This window comes from Mustela nivalis (genome assembly GCF_964662115.1).
Source record: "Mustela nivalis genome assembly, chromosome: X".
Taxonomy (NCBI): Eukaryota; Metazoa; Chordata; class Mammalia; order Carnivora; family Mustelidae; genus Mustela; species Mustela nivalis.
The window spans coordinates 118362777-118386348 of NC_139040.1; the positions used below are offsets into that span (position 1 = coordinate 118362777).

A 23572-nucleotide genomic window follows, 5' to 3' on the forward strand; every position below is an offset into this window, starting at 1 on the left:
CATGACCTGTGGCTGCTTTTCCTGTCCACCAGCAGAGTCACAGAGCTGCCACAGGGCCGGCCTGGCTTGCAGAGCTGAAAATATGTCTTCTCTGGCCCTTTACAGATCAGCTTTGCCAAGCCCTGCTGTAGCTGGGCAAAAAAAAAAAACCCGTCCCTGCCCTCTAGGAGGTTTCATCTCACAGAAGGAGACTTGCTTATGTGTGATCTGTAGGAAACTTTATTAACGAAGTCTGGTGGGGAAAAATATTTTTAAGTGCTGGACCAAACAGTACAGACAAAAATTAGTGTTGTGGGAGGGATTCATGTGCATTTATTTCTCTCTCCTTCCCTCTGCTGTTGCTTTCTCTAGTCCACAAACGAATCCACTTTCATTTTGTTTCTTTTCTTTTCTTTTTTTTGCGCCTGCATGCACACATGCGCACAGGAGTGGGGGTGGGCGTGGGGCAGAGGGGGAGAAAGAGAGTCTTAAGCAGCCTCCACGTCCAACATGGAGCCTGACACGGAGCCCAACACAGGGCTCGATCTTACGACCCTGAGATCATGACCTGATCTGAAATCAAGAGTTGGTCACTCAACTGACTGAGCCACCCAGGTGCCCCTCCACATTCATTTTCTTGCTTCAAGATTTCTAGATCGACATTTTCCAGGTTTACAGTTTCTAAATTTACGCTTCTTATAACACTCGGTTCCCTCCCTCTGAGGGGGAGAGTAAAGGTGCATAGCAATGTAGAAAATGAAAAGTCTGAGTATGAGATACCATCTTTTAAATGTACCCTTGCCACTCTCCCATACTTAAAAAGAATGTAGGACTTGCTTTAATAAATGAGAAAAACCTTTATTTGCTTTGAACAAAGAACTAATATGTGCATTACTAATCTCTTTGCTTGAAAAAAAGTCTGCTGAGAAACCTTCCCTCATAGTAGCCTAGTCCCTTCATCTGCACTGCTCATTTGCTTCTAGAATCCCATGCTTTTCTGGATGCCACCTGTCTAGAAGGACCTTGACATCAAAACCACTTGCAGGCCCTAGAGGAAGATCCCCCCACTCTGTAATGGGCTTTGTTGTTCTGATGGCCACAGACTTGCCGCCGTGGAAAGCAGCTTGTGTGCTAGTGTGTTGTGTGAACCTCCCCTGCTCTTTTTTTTTTTTTTAAAGATTTGAGTTGTAATTTTCTTTTAGACTCAGCCTGCTTTCTTAGTTAGACTTAGTATTAAAATAATACATGGTTAATGTAAAAACATAATATAGGGGCATCTGGGTGGCTCAGTGGGTTAAGTGTCTGACTCTTGATTTCAGATCAGGTCATGATCTCAGGGCCATGAGATCGAGCTCACCTGCCACCCCGGTCAGGCTGTGCCCTGGGTGTGGAGTCTGCTTGAGATCCTCTCTCTCCCTCTCCCTCTGCCCCTCCCTGTGCTCTCTCTCACTCTCTCTTTTTCTCAAAAAACAAAACAAAATAAAATAAAACAAAACAAAAACTTAATACAGGAAAGTCAGGGTATGGTATAAAGAATCACATAACTGCCCCCGCATACACTCTCCAGGGAAGACCTAGCTCACAGTTATCTTATCGAATCTCCACATACATGCATACATACATTTGGATGAATCAGAAGATATTACAGATAGTCGACCATAAACTGTCAATTTCAGATAGTATGACCTAATCCAAACACATAGTGATGCAGACTTGTTGGTATTTTTTAAAAAAATACTGATGGGATCTCAGTGTTTATTCTATATCATGATTTGTTAAGCTAGGTGGAAGAGAATCTTGGAGATCTTGCCATACTTGGCATAGTTCATTTAGAGCCATGCCCCTCATGAATAGTCCATGTGTTACACCACGAGTAGACTAACCAGTCCCCTGGTTAAAGGATATTTAGGATGATTCAGGTTTTTCACTATTCTAAATAATGTAGCATTGAACATTTTGATATATCTTTGTATATTTCATGTAAGTTATCTAAAGTATAACTTTCTAAAAGTGAAATTGCTGGTTTTCTTATTTAAAATTTTTTTTGGAAGAATTGGTCAGATGCCTCCAATCTCAGTTGGACTTGTTGACCCTATGGTCATTCATCCTCTAGGGATACCCCAAAGATGGGACTGCATTGGAAGTCAGGCAGCCCCTCCAGGCAAACCCTGTGCAGTTGCAAGCCCTGGCACAAACTTCCCTCTCCGTTCACGGAACATTTGTGCACTTGCCACCCGCGGGCACTAGGGACTCACAGGCAGGGAATGACAGCACAGCGGGCGAGGGCTGGGAGGAAGAGGTGTGGGTACAGGGCAACCCAAGGGACCACTTCATCCCTGGTCAGGGAGGGAACCTTGTAGTGCCTTCCTAAGTTCAGTAGCTAGCAAAGGAAGAGAAATGCTGGGCTCAGTTTGAGTGGGGACACTGAGGTGGTGGCAGGCGTCAGCGTGCAAATGAGCTGTCCTGGCCTTCATGGAAGGGAGTGTGGGCACAGAGCTCAGCTGAGCCCAGGCGCCAGATGACAGAGCTCTAGCCAGCCACTGACCTGGGTAATAAGAGGGCCCTTGGCAAGCAGCCTCCTGAAGGCTGTGCCACACGGCAACTCAGGGATCAGGACCCGTGATGTTGCCTCGTGTGGTTCTTTTGTTGTGATGTGCTTCTCCAAAGCCAGTAAAACATTCCAACAGACAGAGTCCAAGTGTTCCATTTACTGCCCTATTTCATATGCATAATTCCCCCACTTACCCCTATGTGTTTTCTTGCAGAATATAGTCTTGAAAACAGGGATTAGGAGTTCTTAGCTTTTTTTCTTTTTGGAAACTACTGTACAGTCTGTCAGTCTGGTGAAGCCTGTGACCTCTCCTCAGAATAATGTTTGCACATGAATAAAATAAAACCCGTAGGATTGCAAAGGAAACCAATTATACTGTAATACAGTTACCAAAATACTACAAAAACATAAGTAATACATATTTCTGTATGGATGCATTAATAGCAGGATCCAGCGGTGGGTCTAGAAGCTATCATAATTTTGAAGTAAGGGTGAGTATAAATGATACTTCATAACTGCAGTGACCGGGATGAGAAATGAAAAGATACTATCCACATGGAAGCAAATCAGTAAACTCCACACATGCTGCCAGTACCAGTACGGTTCATTGCCGCGTATGTGTAGTGATAAGAAAGGTCAGATTTCAGTTAGAGGATAGTCAAATTAAAGATATGATTTTCTTCCCATCCATGTTCAGACCCCTGAATTAACTCTGTCCATGAACCCCCATTAAGAATATCTGTTTTAGGGGCACCTGGGTGGCTCAGTGGGTTAAAGCCTCTGCCTTCAGCTCGGGTCATGATCCCAGGGGCCTGGGATCGAGCCCCACATCGGGCTGTCTGCTCAGCGGGGAGCCTGCTTCCCTTCCTCTCTCTCTGCCTGCCTCTCCGCCTACTTGTGATCTTTGTCTGTCAAATAAAGAAATAAAATCTTTAAAAAAAAAAAAAGAATCTCTGTTTTAAGATACAGAAGAAGGAATTGTGGGGATGCACACGTCACCTTTGCATCAAGAAAATTCATAAAATGCCCAGGCTCTCCCCCACCCAGTTCTGATGGGGATGAGAAGGGAAATTGTATAAAAAATGAGTCAAAATTAGAAAGCAAAAAAACACATTTCGACTAGCTGCAATATTGATCTTTTCCCTTCTGCCTGAAGAGAGAAATGTGGAATCTTCTGTCATTCTCTGTATCTCCCAGGACAATGGCTGTTTGGGGAAGTGATTTTAAAGAACTGAGAGACTCTAGATTTGTTTGTGCTCTCTCAGCATAGGCAAGGGAGATGACCCCCAGATGAGGAGCTCTCAGATTGTCGACCTTTGCTACACCTCCTAGTGGGCATGTGCTCACGCACACTTGCCTCTCCCTTCTCTTGTTCCCGCCCTCACTACCCCCGCTCCTTAACTGTAAAAGTTAGGGGTCTGATCTATTCGTCAGCCACAAAGTTTGAGAATGCCTCTAAAAATAGATGTGTTAAAGGGAGTGTGTTGGATAGAAGGGAGAAATCTTGTTTATGCTCAACAAATAACTTATATTTAGAATCTTCCTTCAGTTTTTCCTTTGAAAATCTGTATTCTCATTTCACTTGAATGACTCTGCATGGAGCATTTAAAAGTAGATCAAACAAAACCCTATAAATATGTTGAGTTCTTTTGGGCATTTTGCCAAAATAAGCCTTGCTAAAGCAGAGAAAAGCAATGTGCTTTATGTATTAGATTTTCTTTTCTGAACATCCAGACTCCATCCCCCAGAGACATGGGGCCCTGGACTGGGGAAGTCAGAGCAGGGACACTTGGGGAAGTGTCTCCTGCTATGGTCTGTTGTGCATTGGGTCATTTAGATTAACGGGCATCCTGAAAGGCCAAAGCCACCCCCTGCGACCAGCTTAGAGAAAGGGGAAGACCCAAAGAATGATTAGAGACATCACCGACTGTGTCTTCCAGTAGGATTCCTTTATCTTGCTCTGATGGTAAAGGAAGGATGGTGAAAAGAAATTTAGTTGCGCTGGCATAAATCATTAATACGGCTGCCTTTTAACAAATTCACGAATGACAAGATGAGTGGAGAAAAGGGTGGCTGCAGACCCTCCTGTGAAGTAGGCCTGAACCTGTCACTGCAGGGGGAGAGGTAAGAAAACTGCGGTGAAGGTCACGAAGTGGCAGAGAGCATGAGGTGGTCCCAGAGCTGTCCTCTAGATTGGATGTCTCTCCTGTGTCGTGAAGACCCAGACCCTCTTCGTGCCTTTAGTGCTATCTGTGCGGACCCCGGGTGCATGGGCTGTAAATCCAAGGTATATGTCCTCTCCATAGCCTAACTCATGGACCACCGATAGAAAATGGTTGAGCGCAAGGGCATTATGGTGGTAGAAGTTCTTCACGCCCTTGGTACCCGAATTATAGATGTGGCTTCTCAGGGACCATCAGGTATTAACATTGAAAATATCCAGAGGCAGCATCTCTTTAACACTGGAAATATCAGAGGCGGCAGAAGCCCAGTTTATTTAATGGATGGTCCCTTTCTGTATCACACTAGTGGGAGAAAGTTGACGGCTTTGATCATAGGTTAACTGACTGACTTTAAGACTATCTTCAGTGGCTTCTTTAAAGCAGGACGTTAGACTCCGAAGCCTGTAGGACTGAAGGAAGACTAGATCAGGGATTTGTGTCCCACCCTCTGCTTCTACATCAGTAAGAGAGAGTGGGCATTTGTGATGAAATGGCATCCTCATAACCATCACGAGGAGTGTGTGTGTGGGGGGAGATGAGTGGAATTTGTTGAAGAAGGTACGCAGGAACGAGTTGACAGGTGTCAGAACTGAAGGGGCCCAGGCAAACAGATGAGGCCGCTCAGCAGGGGTTCATGACTGCTGGGATGAGGGCAGGGCTAGGGGAGGGCAGTGGCTGGAGTTGGGGAGCCCAGACGAGGCGCCCCCATGGCTGGGTGTGTGCGTGTTCCTGTGAGTGAGTGGGCGTGAGCAAGCTCAGAAGACAGACACGGAGCCCCATGACCCCCACGGCCCCCTGCCGCCGGGAAGGAGATGGCCCGTCTGGGCTGTGTGGTGTGCGTGGTCAGGCCAGGAAAAATGAGCAAGCATCCATAACCAATAGGGTGTGATGGGGCTCTTTGGACTCTTGTAACAGTGTCTGACCAGAGTAATACGTAGTGCGGGCTACAGGTGTGGAGCTGTTTCTCTGGCTCACACCTCCTGCTATCTTCATGGGCCAGCCATAACCAGTTGAGAACCCCCCCTCCCCCTTGACATTCAGCCTGTGACACCACTTTTCCATCTGATTCAACTGGTATTTATTTATTTACTTGGAGAATAGGAGCTAAGTTTACTATTAATGTCATCAAAGCATAATCAGAAAAATGTATGTTTCATAACGCATGATAATTATTTTAATAAGCAAATGTAATGATTTTTTAAAAATTATTATGGTGTATTATTATATGCTCTTTGTAAAAACAAATTGATGTACAGAAACATTTATGTGAGTCTCTCTTTACATTCTCCTAATCCCCCTTTCCAAAAATACCACTGTTAATTTGGGGTATACCCTTCCATACCCTTTTCGGTGCTTTTACAACCGGGTTCTTATACATACGCCCCTTCTTTCAATTATTTAATTCTATCAGTTCTTCACGTATTAATCGAATGTTGGATGAATCCATTTATTCATTAATATTTCTTGAGCACATACTCTGTGACTAGTTTTTGGGAGATTGAAGTAAATCAGGGTCCAGGGTGGAGGTTATAGAAGGAAGGAGGGAATGTGTATATGTTTACAATGTTGGGAGCACATTGCACCTTTATGTGATTTTCCCTTTTAATTTAACATATTATGGAGACCTTTTACATGTCAGTACATGCAGAACTGCTTGCTCAATTTAAAAGGCTGCTTGGTTTTCCATGGCCTGGCTATTCCATGCGGCCATTCCCTTTCAGTGGGCATTCAGGATGTTTCTTTCCTGTGTAGGTCTCTGGCCATATCAGCATTTGCTATGAGAAACACTGCTGCCCTGAACTTTCTTAAACAGGTATCTCTCCCTATGTAGCTATTTTTTCTCTTCTCCTGGGACTAAATTTAAAATCAAATATGCGTAATATCTTGCTCAGTTGTATCCCTGCTCTGTCATTGGGTATGGGTGATTGAGCGCAGACCATAACCTTAGAAGAAAGCATTTAGGAGTGTATCAGGCATTGTTTAATGCTTCAGACTACACTGTTGGAGAATGTGGCCCTATTGACCCTGTGGCAAGATGACGGGCCACCATCTTTCTTTCCCTATAGCTGCAACAATTCAGCTTTTAAAAAAAAATTGTGGTGAAATACACATAATGTAAAATTTACCATCTTAACTGTGTCGGCATTGGCTTTTAAGCATGTGTGTGTGGGTGCCCTGTTTAACACCAGGTTGAGGCTTTAACTCTTTCCCTCTTCCCTTTCTGTCCTTCTCCAGCATCGCTCTGACTGTCCACAAAATGTATGTTCCCAAAACAGTGACCCACAGACAGAATGTGATATAGGTACTCATTAGTTCATTCATCCATCGATCATCAAGGATGGATTGGGTTTCTGTTCTAACAGCCCCTGAGCTGGGTGCTGGGGATCAAAGACAAGTTAGAGAGGGTCATTGACCCCCCAAAGGGAACAACTGAAACCCATCAACTAATGATGAGACTGTGTATCTGTGTGTAGGATTCCTTCCATCATGTTTTTTACACCTTTGTCTCTCTTTGTCTTCTTTTGGGCTATCTGCCTGCTTCTAGGCTCCCTCCCCCAAGCCCATCTGCACACCACTGACACCAGCCACTTCTCTCTACAGCACCGTTCTCAGCACATCTTGTAGTCATTTCTCTGTCCAGAAACCTCCTCTGGGCAAGTTCTAACCCCTAGCTCGTCATCTGAAGTCCTCCAGAAATGCACAGCTAATGTGCCTTCCTGGTATTACCCTGGGTTCATGGAAGAAGAGGGCTGTAGACCATGACTTACTTAACGCATGGGCCTCACACAAGTTATCCAGCCTTTCTGTGCCCTTTCGTAAAGATGGGAGCAGCATCCCTCACCTCACAGGGTCAGTCAAGAACTTGAGGGAAGGCATGTAACATGCCTAGCTCAGTTCTTGGCACATGGCAGACACCTCATCAATGTTTGTCTCCATCTCCAACAGGACTCAGTGGATTTTCCTTTGGTGACTTTTGACTTGACCTGCTGCTACCCTTCCTACCCCCCATGGTTTTGAGGCCCTCATAGATGGTTCCCTACTGATTCTACATTTTCCTCCTGTATTCTGGGGGATTGGGAACAAATGAGCACTGGTATAGCTACATCCTGTTTTCAGATGAACCTTCCCTTTGAAGTAGCAGGCTAATGGATTAATGGTTTTCTGCCATGCACAGACGTTGACTATAGGCATTCCTAAGAGAATCAAGGAGGCTCATCTCCAGGGACCAAACAGTGCTGGTTAATTAAATACCATACATTTCCACTGTAACCATCGGGCCAGAGCCAGAGGGGTTTGGCAAGAAAGACCCACAAGTTCCTCATTTTTCTGGCATGCCTTCAAACTCTGAAGTGTCCTCCTCTTCCTCTGAGTGACGTTGCATTGGAACAGGATGAGGATTGGGAATTTTCCCAGCAAATGGTACGATGCTGGGTCTGGCAAGATCAGTCATTCACCTCTCTCTCTTCCCCTGCACCTCAAATCCACCGGGTGTTTCGATTAAAAGGGGTGAGTCTCTACATTTGTTTAGTTTACTTTGTATTGTCTTTCTATCTCGAAATAGGAAAGGCCCTTTACATTAATTGAGGTTTCTGATTCAAGAACAGCCTCTTCAGGAATCTGGAATGTGCTCAGTTAAGTTGGGGAGCAGTGGTGGCTAATGGATCCCAGAAGCGACCGCCATCTTTCCCATCCCCCACTCTCCCAGGAGCACACTTTCAGAGTCAGAGGCTGTTTGGTGAGACTTTTCTGAAGTTCTGTGAGATGAAAATCACAGCGTGGCACCATTCACCTGGGTTATGTATTAGCCTAATATTGCTAGATGAGCTTGATTTTTCTCTCTCTTGGGAGAAGAAGCTGAATGTAGAACACGTATAGCACGTTCCCGGAAAGTCCCGTTTGTTTTTGGATAACCGATCTGTCTAGATGTCTCTTGACCCTGACCATTTGTTAGATTCGCCTGAGGAGCTCTTAAAATATAGAAACCCAGACCATTGCTTAAGGGTGGGGTCTGGGCATCTGTATTTTTCCTCTCTCCCCAAATTTTTATTTAGAAAAATTTCAAATGTACAGAAAAGTTGTAACAGTATTACAATGAACATCCATCTAGATTCCCCCATTATTACCACTCTGCCACATTTGTTTTCTCGCTCTCTCTGTGTGTATGTATATGTATACACACATGCATGCACATATGCGTGCGCGTACACACACACACACATACACTCCTTTTTTCCTCAATTTGAAAGTAAGTTACAGATATCAGGACACTTGATCCCTAAACACTTGGAAACAAGGACATTCTCTGTAACTGCAACAGGGTGAGCACATGCAGGAAATGTTAAGTTAATATAATGCTATCATCTAGTATTGGTCCATATTTAGATTGCCCCAGTTCTCCCAACAATACCCTTTATAACCTTTTAAAAACCCCAAGTGCAATTAAGGGTCACATTATATTTAGCTGTTGTGTCTCTTTACTATTTTTAAATCTAGAACAGTTTCCTAGCCTTTAAAAAATTGTATGTGATAGTGACTTAAGGTTTTTTTAAAGAATCAGGTCAGTTTCTGTAGACTGTCATCATTTTCGATTTGCATGACTGTTTTCTTACAGTCAGATGTAGGTTAAATATTTGGGGTGGGAGCATTCTACAGGTGAGGTTAAGTCTTTCTTCATGCATCGCATGAGAAGTGTCATTATTGATGATGTGAGCTTTAAGACTGTGTCTGTCCGGTTTCTCCATTCTAAGAGGACCGTTTTCCTTTTGTAATTAATAAATAATCTCTGGGGAGATACTCTTGAGACTGTTTACATATCCTAATCCCCAACAAGGTTTCACCCAGTGTTTTTTTTTTTAAAGATTTTATTTATTTATTGACAGAGAGAAATCACAAGTAGATGGAGAGGCAGGCAAAGAGAGAGAGAGGGAAGCAGGTTCCCTGCCGAGCAGAGAGCCTGATGTGGGACTCGATCCCAGAACCCTGAGATCATGACCTGAGCCGAAGGCAGCGGCTTAACCCACTGAGCCACCCAGGCGCCCCTCACCCAGTGGTTTTAACCACCATTGATTTCTGGCCAGAATCACTGGCTGCTTATGATGCCTGTAAAATGATGATTGTCTGATTCTATCATTTCTCCATTTATTAGCTGACAATCTATTTTTTTTTAAGATTTTATTTATTTATGAGAGCAGAACATGAGGGAGAGTGAGAGCATGAGTAGGAGGGAGGGGCAGAGGGAGAGGGAGAAACAGACTCCCGCTGAGCAGGAAGCGGGATGTGGGCAGGAATCATGACTTGAGCAGAAGGCAAATGCTTAACTGACTGAGCCACCCAGGCATCCCTGACATCCTTTGTCTAAAGGAGAGCTTTTGCTTCTTGCCCTGCCCTTATCTATCTAATCTTATCCATTCACCTAGCTAGGTGGCTATCACCCTAGCTACCTATTGAACTTATCAGTCTGGGCTCATGAATTATTTGGAAGTGCACAAGTGATAAAACAACCCTCAGTACAAGCTGTTACTATCCCAGATTTGGCCAATGGAAGCCCCATCAAGCTGATTTCTGTGTCCTTTGGAAAGTACCCCTCGAGTGTTTGAGCAACTTCACTGATGTTAGCATTAGCGGATATTCTGTTCTTGCTTGGTGTTCTCTTTGTCCCAGTGCTGGAAGAAGCCAGGAACCGTGGAGACTTAGTTCCCCAGGACCGCTACTGAGATTATGAAAGCTCCCAGGTGCCAAGATTGAGAAGCACTGGTTAGAGTCCTCTAAAGGGAGATTACCTGTTCCCACAAGGTGTTTTCTCCTTGTCATCCATTATGACCCATTGTCCCCTGTAATTAATGGCATTGATTTGTTACTGAAGTTTAGAGTTTTGTGGGAGGCGTCCCTTGGTGATTCAGGCCCTCATGGTTGCACTGGTGTTCTGTCATAGGGGATATGAGACATTACAAAAAAAAAAAAAAAAAAGGCTGTGTGAGTGTTGAAAGTTTTCAGTTGGCCCAAAGACTTCTTTCTACCACTGCATTATTTATTGTTGTATTTTTTGGACATTGAAGTTTCCACATGTTGTAAGACCTTAGGAGATGCTAAAATATAGATGAGTTTCTAAGGATGGGCCATGGCGCCCTTTTCAGTTTCTGCTCTGTCATTTTTAGAGAGTGTGCGTGTACTTCATTTCCTCCCCTTCCAGCCAGTTTTCTTTCATTAAAATATCCAGCAGCTCTAGCCTCAGTATCCAGCAGCTGTAAGGAAATGCTCCTGATTTGTGGGTTTTCACTTCCTGGTTTCACATCTTAACCACATCCCACATTGGCCCAGTGAGTCCTTTCTGCCTTCTCAGGACCCATAGCTGAGAATTCTTAAGAACAGTCAGACGTGGGAGGCAGTGGCCTTGGACTTGCATCCCCTCGAGCTGTAAGACCTCTGGTAAAACACTCAATCTCTGTGTCTCTCCCTGCTTGGAAAAAGGGCGTTGGGTGTGAGGGTAGTACCTATGCGGTACTCGCAGTGTTTGGCACACAGTAGGTGCTCAATAAATGCTAGCTGTTATTATTTTATTACACAAAGCTGGCCATGAATATAAGGGCGGGAATGAACAAGGCCTAGTGTGGACATTGCAAATGTGCCTGCCTTGGTGTCCATGGCCTGTGTTTCAACGTGTGAATGCATGGCCCTTGTACGGTATGGCAATGAAGGAGAGACCTGTAAGATGTGCCCTGTCAAGTCTGCCTTGTCCATACATTTTTTTGGTGGGCCGTGTGCACATATATGCTCGCATGTCTGTAAAACCTGCATGTGTTACTTCTTGCGGTTGTGTCTTGGGAGTTAAGTGGTCCTACCTAGAAAACACACACAGTGGCAAAGGACAGTGGCAATGGCCCTGACATGAAGAAGGGAGAACATATGTACTCTCCTCTTTCTAGTTGTTCTGATATTGATTTGTATTGTTGGCCGTGATCAGCAAATGCATTTAAATATCTTCAAGACCCAGTTTATTCCATAGAAAAAAGCTCAAAGTAATGTGTGAGAATGAGTTCATGTGGATTGGGCTCTGGGAGTGAAGGTGGTAGCTCAAGTTCAGGGATGCTAAGCCACGGCCTTAGGCAAGTCATCCTTATTCTTTTCCAGTTTATAGCAACTATTGAAGGGAGATGACATTATCATCTATGTACCTCCTCAAGGGAGGTCAAGACTGCATAGTACACATCAGTGAAATGCTGGGAGGGGAGAAATAGCCAATGACATCCTTAAACTCTCTTAAATGTTGGATGGACAGAGGCACCTGAAATGCAGTGTCTCCTGACATTGGCAACCCACCTTGAACTGGGTTTTAGATTGGGTAGATCTGGCAAACAAGACTGGAACGGTGAAGTGCAGAAGCTGAGCCCTAGAAGAGCAGCGGTCTGGGAATTCGCATGAAAACCTGAGGCTCTGTTACACAGTGTCGCACAAAGCAATTAAGTTCAGATTACAGAGAATGTGGGACGAGATGTAAACAGAATCGGCTCGTCCAAAGTTGAAGGAGAGCTCTGAACTCAGGCAAAGCAGATACTGTGGCTCACTAGCTCAGTGTCCTTGGATAAGTCACTGAACCCCAATTTTCTCATTTGCAAAATGGTTGCTCATTCTGGCTCCTTTCTGTTTCATTTTAACTCAGGTGGTGGCAGGGTGAGATTGGATGATGGATAGCAGAAGTGCTTTAGAAAAGACCACAAGTTATCCCAGAGCTGCAGGGAATAACCGTTTCTGCCCAGGGTCAGGTCAGGTGGCCTTTACCATCAGCAACCCCTGCATACCTCGCTGTGGGGCTCGCTTTTCTTGGTCCTATATGTTGGCGATGTGTTTGATAGGACTTGGTGCCACCAACGAAATAACCTTCTTAGAGGCTTTTAAGAACTATTGATGAGCCTGGCAGATAGAAACTAGTAAACTTATCATTCTTCCTGATACCAGACAGGGCTTTAGAGAAGTTGGAGGCCGAGATTCGGTTCAAGAGCAATCTCCTTATTCTGTTCCAGGTCCCGAGTCCACGGTGTTAGTCTCTCCTTGAAGAAGTCATCACTCTCTTTTGCCATTTGCGTAGCACCAGGTTACATGCTATTTTTTACAGAGAGTTTTATAAAGAAATGAACTTACATGTAACGGCATTTTATGATTTCAGCCAGCACTGGGCGTTCAGATGTTATTTTCAAGTCACTTTTGTCCAGACTGGTGGCTTCTCTGCTTGTGTGTCAGGTTTCGGAGGTTTGCGTGTGGACTTGTTCTGCGTTTAGATTTGTATGTGCAGCGTTTGCTTTTACCATAACATCTAGCAGATAAAGCTCTTCACCCATTTAGGGTAGAACTTCATCTTAAGAGGTGTGTATGGGGGCGGGGCACGGGAGTCACAGGGAGAAGGAGGTGGGAGCCGAGATCACCTTGCCGTCGTCTGGACCTTCTGAGCCAGAACGGGGAATCCGTACCCTTTACAACAAGAGTGCTGTATTTACCTCTCATTTCATCGGACACCGTGGAATCACGGGAGAGTGCTTGGCCCCGGACTACCACTCTTCTTCACTCCCCACCAGGGAGAAGCCAGCTGGGATGCGCCTTCACTGCCCGGGAGAGTCGGGTCCTCTGTGGGTCGCCCTGTGCCGCCTGCGGACAGTGCTGGCAGCACCTGGCAGTTAGCCCGAGAGCTCTGCTTTTGTTCTCACCAGGCCCAGGCGGCTTGTGGTTTTGTACGAAGGGGTGCAGTGTATTTGTACAGTTGCCAAAGATGTGATTAGACAAGATATCGATTCTGAACTTCTGCCCCCTTTCTTCTGTTCGACTCGGTTCTTCCGTACCGAGGTTCAGGCGGAGAAAAATGGAGCGGAGAGAACTAGGCCATTGGCTTTTGAAACATATTGATCAGTGAGCCCATCAGATGGAGCAAAGACCTTCCCCTTTGTATGATGTCATGCTGCATGGGGGCCTCAGTGTGGCCTGTGATCACCCCTGCAGGGATTTGCTTTTGCAGGGAAAAGACTAGAAAAGGAGAAGAATCACTGTAGGCAGTATCCAAAAATAATGTCAGCATTTCTAAATGTGTTTCCTTGAAGTCGTTGATCCCTTTGGTTTTCTAGGCCATGTGGTGGCAGGAGGGAACAGTGTGAGGTGGTCAGCCTCGAGCGACAAACTTCGGAGCAATGCGGGTGTCACTTCTCTGCCATCCACCTCTCCCTGGCTTGGGCCTCCGCTGCTGCCTATCTGTCTGTCTCCCTACCCCACCCCCATCACACATACCACATGCATGTTCTTTCTGCCCACGGTGCATGTCTGTGGTGTGGACAGTCGCATCTGTACTTGAACCAGCTCTAAGCCAGGGCCTCCCAGTTGGGCCGCTCTGGGTGAGCGAGATGCTGTGACCTTGAGTGCCTCCGGTCAAGTGAAGTGTGGTTCTGGCTTTTATCTTGATTTGCCTGGGTTGGCTTTGTGTGAGCAGCCAGGGATCCTGCTAATGGGTCCCCTGGGACAGAGGGAAGAGGACCGAAGTGGATTTGTTGAAGCCCTGTGGGGCATTTGAAATGGCACCAAGGGCAGGCTGAAATCTACTAGCCTTTGCTTATCACGCCTGAGTTCCAGCGTGTTGAAAGGGTGATGATTAGTAAGAAAAAGGCCAGGCTACTTTATCTTTTCCTTTGCACATTTGGGAAAAATTTCCTCTGCCTTGCTAGCATTAGAAGCAGACCATTCTTTTTATTCTACCATATCACATCGGCTTCCATTAAAAATCAACAGCAACAAGTACAAAGCCCCATCCGTGGAAAAGCGTTTAAGGCAGCAATGTGCTCCAGCGCTTCAGGGGAGGGCTTCCTGCCTTCTGCACCAACGGATCGGTTTCTCATACCCATGCCTTTCTGACCCAGCAGCTTTTAAAAGACCAAGAAGCATTGCTCTGCTTTCTACTGCCTCTCTCTGAGACCAGAGCTGCCGTGCCTCTAGCCATGTCCCAGAGAGCATATTTGAGACAAGTCAGCTTAATTTGCCTGCATGCCTAGGAAGCCTCTCTTTAAAAGCCAGTTTTAAGCCAAGAGCTGTGTCTAAATATTTTGCTTTTCCCATTCAGGCGAGCGACGGAGGCGCCGCTGCCAGGTGGCATTCAGCTACCTGCCCCAGAATGACGATGAGCTTGAGCTGAAGGTTGGCGACATCATAGAGGTGGTAGGAGAGGTAAGTGTGCCAGGTGGATGGGTGGGTGACGTCGTGTGGGCGCTCAGGACCCGCCCCTGGTTGGCCTTGCTGTGGCGGATGTTAGAGCCTAAAGAGACCTTAGCCGCTATCTGGCTGAGTCTCTTCTCCGAGGAACTGGGTTCCCAGACAGGAATGCCGCCAAGCCCATTAGGAGCAGGTGTGGGCCATTTGAAATTACAGCCTTTCTCACATAGTGGACAAAGGCTTCTGAGATCCTGGGCCACTGCCACAGCTCTTCTCCTCTCCTTCAACTGCCAGTAGACTTGGGCTCTACAGAGTGACCCTGAGCCGTCTCTTGAGGGTGAATTCAGTATTCATCATGGGGGACACTGTAGATTCAAAAGGAAGGAGAAGAAGGGACATTTATAGAAGACTAGTAGTATGAGACAGGTGTGACAAGGTTCTTTACACATTGGCCCATCGGGTGGCCCATCGCAAGCACTTTGTTTTGTGGATGAGAAAAGAGGCTCAAGAGACTCTAGAAGGAAAGAAAAAGAGAGAGACCCTGGAAGAGTCAGGGCTGAGGGTTGGAGCCAGGCCCACCTGGCTGGAGACCCATTGTTCCCTCCACCGCACCGCATTCCCTTACTGCTGCTTGCTCCTGGGTACTCGGGGCCACGCCTGCTGGTGGAGTGGCCCACCATGCCCTGACATGGGCCTCTCGGGCTCTTCTCCCCTGTCCTGGGCTATCCTGGGCTTCAGACTTAGAACCTTATCATTCATTCTGATTCAGCTCATGTGTCTGTATATAGAAATACAGTTCTCCAAGAGCTTTGGTTTCATGAGTACCACTGGACCTTACAGAAACCCATGATCAAAAAAAGAAGCTAGAAGGCAAGGAGGGGATTAAGTGAACTGTGACTTGGGTCCAAGTAGAAGGGCTGAGGCCCAGCCACCAGATTCCCTGATGTTCATATAAACGTAAAGTGAGCATGCATCAAAGTTTTATTTAACTCATTAACGAGGGGATCTGCAAGATGATACGGTTGGCTCAAAGAGAATTGTGGAAGAGTATTTATAATGAGAGAGAGAGAAAATACTTGATTCAGATTGCTAAGGCAGATGCAGAAGTACATACTATCCCACAGGGCAGTACACTGCAGCCTTTGAGGTTGTCTCTTCTCTGGGAATAAGGCACTTGTATCTCCGACTGTCCAGATTCACTTTCATTGGTATCTGAACAGAATCATTCTCATCACTTTTGGTTTTCTGCCGGTTAACATCCGCACTAAGGGAATCATAGTGAATATGGTGTCAGACAAAGATATCTCTCGAGAATCAGTTACTGGGACTCCCAGTGTGACACTGGGAGGACACAAAATAACCCCTATCGCCTATTTCCTAGTTTTGGAGAATTTGTATTAATAGGCCATTAACCATTTTGGAGAGAGAGAGAGAGAGAGAGAGAGTGTGTGTGTGTGTGTGTGTGTGTGTGTGCAAGTGAGCAGGGGAAGGGGCACAGGGAGAGGGAGAGAGAGAATCTTAAGCTGAGCACAGAGCTTGACTCTCAGCTCACTCCACGACCCTGAGATCATGACCTGAGCTGAAATCAAGAGTCGGATGCTTAACCAGCTCAAATACCTAGGCATCCCTCATTCATCATTTTGTATCCCTGTTGCCAAGCAGGGCACTTAGGAGATATTTGTCGAAAGCTGACTGAGTGAAACATGAATGGACAGCAGAGTGGAACATTTATGCTAGTGGTAGAAGGACAAATTTGGTAAGACGGAATCCATGCAAGAAGTTCCAAAGGAAATAGTAAATAGTGTGACTAACTTAAAAAAAAAAGTTAAAATTTTGGTATAATTTGAAGAAACTTCAGCAAACCGCCCCTAGAGAACAACAAATAAGAAATATTTTACAATAAATGATCATGAAAAGTTATTATATATATCACTTATGAAATTATACTAAAAAGGTACTATAACAATGATAAATAGTAAATAAATCTGCCATAAACACAAATCCCACAAAGAAAAACCTTTACCATGAGGAAATGTTCCACACTCCTCTTAATTAAATAAATGCAAATTAAGACAATAATGGGTCCTGCTTTTGAGAATCCTAAGAAAACATTTTGCGGTTAAGACTTGGTAATACCAAGGAGAAGTGACAAAACTTTGTATATCTTTATGATCCTAATATGAAGCTATTTAGCAGGGTATGGCAAGAGCTGTAAAAATCTGAACTAACATCCTTTGAGCCAGTAATCTCACTCCCAGGAATTTATCCAAAGAAAATGGTTAACAGAAAAAAAAAATATATGTGAAACATGTTAATTGCTTGTGATAATGAAAAATAATCAAGAGAGAGAATAGTTATGTGAATTAAGTGATATTATTCAGCTAGAAGATTGTGAAGACATTAAGATGGTAAACCCAGAGGTCTTTAAATCTGTATTTATTACAATACTGTGTACTATAATTTTCTGTTAAATTCTGCTAACCTGAGAACTTTTCAACAGCAGGGATCTGGTTTTGATCTATCTTAAATTACGTGGTACCTGGAAGAGTGCCTGAAACCTAATACGTACATTAATGAATGTTTTCTAAATAAGTAAGTGAATAAATGGAAATATGAAAAGATTTTTTTGCAAAAGAAATGAACAGATCAGGACACAAAATTGCATACACTAGGACACAGCCATGTAAAATACATCTCTGTCTGTGTGATTGAAGACTGTAAGGGAATGAGAATTGAAAATTGTTGTGTCACAGAAGCAGTTTTCCTTTAATGTTATAATAATGTTTTATGAAATACAAAGCAAGATAAGGAAAATTATTAACACATTCCTGGGAGATAGTGCCCACCCTCCCCTGCCCCTTGGTTGTAGGGAATGCGGGCTTGGATCACTGAAGGAGAGGAGGGATCACAGTTGTTAGTTAACTCTTTGCACGGAGTTGACTTAGGACATCCCTGCTGCAGGACCAGTGTCCTCTTAAGTGCCACACTTCATGATGATCTTACTTCCCAGAGGAAAAAGGAAAAATATGTAACCTAGGATATTTATGTAAAATAAAACATAAAGGTTGGCCTTTTCAACCACATTTTTAAAAATTATATGATCAAAAATGAGTTTTCTCATTATGTCAATTGACTTGTAATATTGCAGATACTGGGCCATTGTCACTACATATTATAAAATATGTCTTTTTATAATGGATGTATAAACGTCAGTGGGTATTTTCTCATTCCACCGGAAACTAAAAAATAAACATCCCAAATCACTAAGAACTCTTCAATCACAGGGATAGATTGAGGTAAGACCATAGTTTTGCAAGACTTGGAAACCAGTCAATCTATTGGACAATAAAAATACGATAGATGATATCATGTATATGTATCTAAATATGTTATATTATTCTTGACTGATTAACAGATTGATTCTACAGTATTGCAAAGCTACACACACACACACACACACACACACACACAAATGCACACACACACCCTACTCCAAAGGGGAAAAAAAACCAGACAACTCTCAGGAGGATTTTGGAGGTATGGACTGTTTTTTTTAAATTAATTAATTAATTAATTAATTTTCAGGGTAACAGTATTCATTGTTTTTGCACCACACCCAGTACTCTGTGCAATCCGTGCCCTCTCCAATACCCACCACCTGGTTCCCCCAACCCCCCACCCCCCGCCCCTTCAAACCCCTCAGATTGTTTTTCAGAGTCCATCGTCTCTCATGGTTCACCTCCCCTTCCAATTTCTTTCAACTCCTTCTCCTCTCCATCTCCCCTTGTCCTCCATGCTATTTGTTATGCTTCACAAATAAGTGAAACCAGATGATAATTGACTCTCTCTGCTTGACTTATTTCACTCAGCATAATCTCTTCCAGTCCCGTCCATGTTGATATAAAAATTGGGTATTCATCCTTTCTGATGGAGGCATAATACTCCATCATGTATATGGAACACATCTTCCTTATCCATTCGTCCGTTGAAGGGAGACGTAAATTAAAACCACATTGAGATACCACCTTACACCAGTTAGAATGGCCAAAATTAGCAAGACAGGAAACAACATGTGTTGGAGAGGATGTGGAGAAAGGGGAACCCTCTTACACTGTTGGTGGGAATGCAAGTTTGTGCAGCCTCATTGGAAAACAGTGTGGAGATTCCTCAAGAAATTAAAAATAGAGCTTCCCTATGACCCTGCAATTGCACTCTTGTGTATTTACCCCAAAGATACAGATGTAGTGAAAAGGAGGGCCATCTGTACCCCAATGTTTATAGCAGCAACGGACTGGTTTTTTGAAAAGGGTTGAATCAAGTAGAGAATCTTAAAACATGATATTTTTTATATATTAATTAAGTTGGATATATATCTTATTTAAGACCATTTAAGATATTTTATATCCTATTTAATTTTGCCTGAAAATATAAAAACGCACATTCATTTGCCATTTGTCACCATAAGCTCATAGGGTCAAGGTGTTTTCCTTGAATATGGGTTTGTTGGTTTGAGTTCCATCCTCTCTGCTTCCATAGTCCTCCTTCATGATTTCCATCAGTTTCTTTAAAATGGACTGATACTAACACAAGGAAAGCAACCAGAGTACCCCCTCCTTCTAAAGAAAGTTCTGCAGTACAGTGCCCCCCACCCTGTCTCTTCTGGTTGTCTTATCTGCACCTAATTTGGCAGCAGGTTTTGCTTTTTTTTTCTAACTTTCACGTCGTTTACCTTTTCCCCTCATCACCACAAACTTTATCTTCACACCTACCTGGTTTTTGAGCCATGTAACCACATGGTGGGCTCACAGAGCAGCGGCCTGGTGCAGGTTTGGGTAGATGCAGCCTGACCCCCGCCTGGCAGGAGCCAACTGCCAGGCCTGAGTGCTTGGCCCAGATGGGTGAGCTCAGAGGAGGAATTCTGAAGGCAGGGCTGGCTGGGCTGAGTGCACCTGGCAAAGTCACCTTCCTCAGAAAAGCACGTAGAATTCCTCTGTCTCCTGACTAGAGACAGGGACCCAGCACTCATCGTTAGATTCAGCTTTGTGAACCCAAAGGAACTGGGCTGCATCATCAGCCCACAAAACATACTACAACTGTATAAAAGCAACGTATTTGCAAGTCAAAATGTATTTATAAGAGATTTGCAAAGCTATGGGATTTATCAACTATTTGAGCTCTTACTCTGTGACAGAAGCTGGGTTCATGGAGAATTAGAGATTTATTGAACGGAAACTGTCTTGAAACATGTTCAGTATAGTCAGGGATGGTAAGATATGCACAGCTAAGAAACTAACTAAGAACCCAGGATGCTAGGAGAGCAGCGGACGATGGCACTGACAAATGAGGAAGGATTTAAAAACAAAGGCACTGGGGCGCCTGGGTGGCTCAGTGGGTTAAAGCCTCTGCCTTCAGCTCAGGTCATGATCTCAGGGTCCTGCGATGGAGCCCTGCATTGGGCTTTCTGCTCAGCAGGGAGCCTGCTTCTCCCTCTTTCTGTCTGCAAACAACAACAACAAAAAAAACAAAAAAACAAAAAAAAAAAAAACAAAAAGCAAAAACAACAACAACAAAAAGGCACTCAGCGAAGGTGAAGAGGATGCTTCCGAGAACAAGAACTTATAACCACAGGCATGGGGAAGATGAGAAGTATTTGGATTCTTTCAGCAAGCACAGGGTATATTGTGTAAGGTGCTCGGCTGGTCTGGGATGGGGGGGGGGGGTGGGCAGGGTGTTGATACAGCCTTGCTCCAGAGTCAGGGATGACCTGTGAAGCTTCTGCGGCAGGTGTGGGGTATCAGGAGCAGAAGCTGGCCGCTGCGGCAAAATGCACATGAGATAAGTGACAGTGCCTCCTACACTGAACTTTTTTAAATAAGATTTTTAAATTTTATTTATTTGTCAGAGAGAGAGTGAGCGAGCGTGCATAAGCAGGGGAAGCAGCAGGTAGAGGGAAAGGGGAAAGCAGGCTCCCTGCTGAAGTCTTAAATGGAAATTGTGTATGTTTTCTTCAGTCATTCCCCTTTGAATTACTCTGTAGATTTCTCTTTTGAGGGGCCTATTTCATGTGGAATAGGCTTATTCTCAGAAGAACGAGGGAATAAAAAAATCACTTTCCTATGTGTATGGAATGTTGTAGCTTTGCCAGAAAGAGGTAATCAGTGAACTACACAGGAATTGGGGGAAAATATTGGCCCCGGCCTTTAGGACCTAGAGAACACTTGTCTGTTTGGCTCAACCAGCTTTCCTGTCCCCACATCAACAGGAATGGTTATTTAAAGCAACTAAAATGGAAAATAATGTAGGTGTTTATGCCATTAGGGAGTGGTTCCCTTAAAAATATTTTTTCACTAATTCCACTAATAGAAAAAGATGTTTTCTAGAAACAATTTGTATTTTTTCAGCAATATCCAAAAGGTAAAACTACACATTAGAACATTTATGTGACATTCTAGAAAAGGTGAAATCAATCATAGGTGATGAAAAATCAGATAAGTGGTTGCTTGTGGAGGTGGATTGACTAGGAATGGGCACGGGGAATTTTCTGGAGTGATGGAACTTTCTGTATATTGATAGAGGTATGGGTTACTTGGGTGCATATATGAAAACTGATTGACGTGTACTACTAAAACGTGTACATTATATGAATTATACCTCAATTTTAAAAACTTTTAAAAACTAAGTATTTCTCTGGCATTTAAAAATTTTTGAAAATACTTTCCCCTACCTCTCAAAGATGGGTGAAAGGGCCAGTGTGGAAATTCTCATTTAATTATGTCTGAATACATTTTTAATTCAGATATAATTGAAATTAAACACTGTATTAGTTTTAGACATACAGCATAATGGTTTGATACATGTATAGTATATGTTGTGATGAGGTTATAGCAATGATACATAGTTTGAAATTGTTGGGGCGCCTCGGTGGCTCAGGGGGTTAAACCCTCTGCCTTTGGCTCAGGTCATGATCCCAGAGTCCTGGGATCTGCTCAGCAGGAAGCCTGCTTCCTCCTCTCTCTCTGCCTGCCTCTCTGCCTACTTGTGATTTCTGTCTGTCAAATAAATAAATAAATAAAATCCTTAAAAAAAAAGTTGTTTTTTAAGATCTACTGTCTTACCAACTTATAAATATATGATACACTACTGTTAACTATAGTCACCTTGCTATACATTACATCCCTGGGATTTATTTATCTTATAAATAGAATTTTGTACCTTTTGACCCCTTCACCTCTTTCACCTACCCCCCAGCCCTTAACTTTGGCAACCACCACCATGTTCTCTGCATCCATGAGTTTGATTTTTTTTTTTTTTTGAGATTCTACATAGAAGTGAGATTATATAGTACTTGTCTCTCTCTGACTAACTCCACCTAGGGTCCTACCCTCAAGGAACTAGAAAAAGAACAAATGAACTACAAGATTGGCAGAAGGAAGGAAATAACAAAGATCAGAGTGTGAGTGAAGGGAATCAAGTCTTAAAAGATCATAGAAAAGATCAGTGAAACTAAGAGTTCATCTTCTAAAAAGATAAACAAAATAGACAGCTCTTTAGCTAGCCTCACCAAGAAGTAAAGGGGACTCAAATAAAATCAGAAACGAGAGAGGAGAGGTTACAAATGATAACACAGAATGTCAAAGGATTGAAGGAGACTAGTCTGAGCAATTATTCACCAACAAGTTGGACAACCTAGAGGAAGTGGATAAATTTCTAGACCTATAAAGTCTGAATATATTTTGAGGAAACTTTTAGAAATGTTAAGGTGTGGGCCTTTCCTTAAAGCTTGACTTTTCCATTTTGCTTTCTGGGAAGAGTGGAGAAACAGCTCTGGGAACAATAAAGCTGACCTCATTTACCTGTGCGCCTCTCCTGAGATTTGGACTACAAAGGGTTAATTGCACATAGAAAGCCATAACAGCCCTTAAATGGGTTTTTCTGTCTTGCTACTCACCCCCTGAGGTAGACTTTAGACCTGGTAAAGCTGTTATTCCCTTTCTCAGCACAGTTTACCAGGTAAAACTTCAATGCTGGTTAAGTCGAAACTATTCTGAGTCTCTGTACCTCGGACAGCCATGGTCATCTTTGTATCCACAGGTGTTCTCTCTGTAGTGCCTGTAGTGCCTTTAAAATGTAGATAATGTGTGTAAAATTGGGGGGATGTGTTGACATTTGCTCAGCTGCTTCCTCAACTTCCAGCAGGGCTAAATAGCTAGAGATGTGCTTTTAGGGTTCTGAGGCCACTTAGATGCTGGTGATTGTGAAGACACAGGAATTGCAAGGCCCCCAATGCAAACTGTTGAAATGCTTTTATGTGTCTTTCTTTCTCGAACACAGCCAGGTGTAAACTACCCTATTTCCGGTTCTGGACTGAAGACAGGGTTCTCTCTTAGGACAGAGCCATGGGCTCCTGATCTGGCCGGCTTGGGCTCAGGGGCACAGGGTGGAGTCTGTTCTCAGCCCAGAGGCACTGCCGGCGGCAGGCTATAGATGAGTGTGTGTTGCGGGGGGGAGGGGGGCATCAGTTCCCCTTTATTACTCCCTTTGGGGCAGAAATGGTAAGCCCTTGGTGACATCCATAATCCACAGTTTATTACAAAGGGACACATTTCTTTCTCTCTTTTAAATATAGAAACAAACATAAGCA

The 23572-nt window shown here is 43.9% G+C and overlaps 1 protein-coding gene across 5 annotated transcripts in view; it reads left to right on the forward strand.

The window, feature by feature from the left end:
* SH3KBP1 (SH3 domain containing kinase binding protein 1) overlaps positions 1 to 23572 on the forward strand; it is a 340208-nt gene that overhangs the window by 164584 nt on the left and 152052 nt on the right. For all 5 annotated transcript variants that reach the window (XM_082718343.1, XM_082718345.1, XM_082718346.1 and 2 more), the window contains one exon: positions 14843 to 14946. In XM_082718343.1, the coding sequence (XP_082574469.1) occupies positions 14843 to 14946 (104 nt within the window). The remainder of the gene's footprint in view (positions 1 to 14842; positions 14947 to 23572) is intronic.